Source organism: Lampris incognitus, unplaced genomic scaffold (genome assembly GCF_029633865.1).
Source record: "Lampris incognitus isolate fLamInc1 unplaced genomic scaffold, fLamInc1.hap2 scaffold_220, whole genome shotgun sequence".
Taxonomy (NCBI): Eukaryota; Metazoa; Chordata; class Actinopteri; order Lampriformes; family Lampridae; genus Lampris; species Lampris incognitus.
The window spans coordinates 92663-96022 of NW_026611178.1; the positions used below are offsets into that span (position 1 = coordinate 92663).

At 57.5% G+C, this 3360-nt stretch overlaps 1 protein-coding gene across 1 annotated transcript in view; it reads left to right on the top strand.

The window, feature by feature from the left end:
* Nucleotides 1-292: 292 nt before the first annotated feature.
* The window catches only part of LOC130133059 (DNA-directed RNA polymerase II subunit RPB1-like), a 4953-nt gene continuing 1885 nt past the window's right edge, over nt 293-3360 (top strand). Inside the window, exons 1-2 of the mRNA XM_056301916.1 lie at nt 293-395; nt 1772-2854. Of these exons, the coding sequence (XP_056157891.1) occupies nt 293-395; nt 1772-2854 (1186 nt within the window). The remainder of the gene's footprint in view (nt 396-1771; nt 2855-3360) is intronic.

The window sequence follows — 3360 nt, forward strand, 5'->3', positions numbered from 1 at the left end:
GGAGAGGGAGAGAGAGACAGAGAGGGGGAGAGAGGGAGAGAGGGGGAGAGGGAGAGAGAGACAGAGAGGGGGAGAGAGGGGGAGAGGGAGAGAGCGGAGGAGGAGGATCCCAGGATGTCATTTCTCTCTCTGTCAGCTCTCTGCCTCCCCCGACCACTCTTCCCCCCAAAATCTCCCCCCCCCATCCCCCCTACACACACACACACACATACACACACACACACACACACACACACACACACACACGAGAGGTGGACGCATCGCAGGGACAATTACCGGCTGACACTCCATCATGGGCGGCGCGACAGGAGCTGACGGCTCTCGTCCCAAACAAATGATGGCGGGGGTCGAGGTTGTGGGGCTGCCTGCAGCCCGGCCCCACCACCGCTGCATTAGCAACACACACACACACACACACACACACACACGCACACACACACACGCACACACACGCACACACACAGACACACACACACACACACACACACGCACACACACAGACACACACACACACACACACACACACACACACGCACACACACAGACACACACACGCACGCGCCGAAACATGTACATTAAACGAGTCTTCTCAACCAACCACCTCCTTAAGAAACACATTCATCAGCCTGTGTGTGTGTGTGCGTGTGTGTGCGTGTGCGTGTGTGTGCGTGTGTGCGTGCGTTAGGAGGGGGCGTGGCCCACCAGTCTGCCAACCCCCCTCCCCCACCCCACCCAGAGGTAAAAGAAGACTAGCTCTTCATCTTTGCAGGGAGCATGAACACACACATGCAAGACACACACACACGCACACACAGACACACACACACACACACACACACACACACACACACACACACACACACACACACACACACACACAGACACACACACACACACACACACACACGCCTCCCCATTCACAATTAATCAGATAATGGGGTTAAAGAGCTGAATTTTATTTTAAATGTCAGTGAGGCGAAAGAAAGAAAGAAGGAGGGAAAGAAAGAAGGAAGAAAAGAAAGAAAGAATGAAGGAAAGAAGGAAGGAAAGAAAGAAAGAAAGAATGAAAGAGTGAGGAAAAGAAAGAATGAAGGAAAGAATGAAGGAAAGAAAGAAAGAACGATGAAGGAAAGAAGGAAAAAAAGAAAGAAAGAATGAAGGAAAGAAAGAAAGAATGATTAAGAAAAGAATGAAAGAATGAAGAAAAGAAAGAAAGAAAGAAAGAAAGAAAGAAAGAAAGAAAGAAAGAAAGAAAGAAAGAAAGAAAGAAATGAAGGAAGGAAAGAATGAATGAATGAAAGAATGAAGAAAATAATGAAAGAATGAAGAAAAGAAAGAAAGAAAGAAAGAAAGAAAGAAATGAAGGAAGGAAAGAAAGAAAGAAAGAAAGAAAGAAAGAAAGAAAGAAAGAAAGAACGAAAGAAAGGACAAAAAGGAGGAAAGAAAGGAGGAAAAATGACAGGAGTGATGAGCGCAGCGACACGGCCGCGCATCAATTAACCTGACGTCTTCACGACGCTGCGCCGGAGAAGATTACCTTGGCCGGGGGCAAGACCGACACACACACACACACACACACACACACACACACACACACACACACACACACACACACACACACACACACACACACACAGACACACACACAGGCAGGCACTGGCTGCTCTAAGTATAGCTTGATAAAGTAGGCCAATCGCTAATACTGGGAGGGAGGGAGGGGAAAGGGGGACAGCCTTCCTTTTTTATCTTTCTCCCTTGTTCACTCTTCAAGCGGATCCTGCAGCTCCCAGGAGGAAGAAGGAGGTCACCGGGAAGGACCCGGAGCGGGCGGCCAGGAGGAAGAAGGAGGTCACCGGGAAGGACCCGGAGCGGGCGGCCAGGAGGAAGAAGGAGGTCACTGGGAAGGACCCGGAGCGGGCGGCCAGGAGGAAGAAGGAGGTCACCGGGAAGGACCCGGAACGGGCGGCCAGGAGGAAGAAGGAGGTCACCGGGAAGGACCCGGAGCGGGCGGCCAGGAGGAAGAAGGAGGTCAACGGGAAGGACCCGGAGCGGGGCGGCCAGGAGGAGAAGGAGGTCACCGGGAAGGACCCGGAGCGGGCGGGCCAGGAGGAAGAAGGAGGTCACCGGGAAGGGGACCCGGAGCGGGCGGCCAGGAGGAAGAAGGAGGTCAACGGGAAGGACCCGGCGCGGGCGGCCAGGAGGAAGAAGGAGGTCACCGGGAAGGACCCGGAGCGGGCGGGGCCAGGAGGAAGAAGGAGGTCACCGGGAAGGACCCGGAGCGGGCGGACCAGGAGGAGAAGGAGGTCACCGGGAAGGACCGGAGCGGCCGCGGCCAGGAGGAAGAAGAGGTCACCGGGAAGGACCCGGAGCGGGCGGCCAGGAGGAAGAAGGAGGTCACCGGGAAGGACCCGGAGCGGGCGGCCAGGAGGGAAGAAGGAGGTCACGGGGAAGGACCCGGAGCGGGCGGGCCAGGAGGGAAGAAGGAGGTCACCGGGAAGGACCCGGAAGCGGGCGGCCAGGAGGAAGAAGGAGGGTCACCGGGAAGGACCGGAGCGAGGCGGGCCAGGAGGAAGAAGGAGGTCACCGGGAAGGACCCGGAGCGGGCGGGCCAGGAGGAAGAAGGAGGTCACCGGGAAGGACCCGGAGCGGGCGGCCAGGAGGAAGAAGGAGGTCACCGGGAAGGACCCGGAGCAGGGCGGCCAGGAGGAAGAAGGAGGTCACCGGGAAGGACCCGGACGGGCGGCCAGGAGGAAGAAGGAGGTCACCGGGAAGGAGACCTGGAGGCGGGGCGGCCAGGAGGAAGAAGGAGGTCACCGGGAAGGACCCGGAGCGGGCGGCCAGGAGGAAGAAGGAGGTCACCGGGAAGGACCCGGAGGAGGAAGAAGGAGGTCACCGGGAAGGACCTGGAGCGGGCGGCCAGGAGGAAGAAGGAGGTCACCGGGAAGGACCCGGAGCGGGCGGCCAGGAGGAAGAAGGAGGTCACCGGGAAGGACCCGGAGCGGGCGGCCCCTCAGGCCGATTAATAAAGACCGCCTGCGACCGCCACATGAAGAGGGCCGACAAGACAACAGAGAGAGAGAGAGAGAGCGAGAGAGAGAGAGAGAGAGAGAAAGAGAGATGCAGAGAGAGAGGGAGAGGGGGGGAGGGACGGGGGGAGACAGAGAGACAGACAGACAGAGAGGAGAGAGACAGAGAGAGAGGGAGAGAGAGGGGGGAGAGAGGGGGGAGGGACGGGGGAGATAGAGAGACAGACAGACAGACAGACAGAGAGAGAGGAGGAGAGAGACAGTGAGAGAGGGAGAGAGGGGGGAGGGACAGGGGGAGATAGAGAGACAGACAGACAGACAGAGAGAGAGGGAG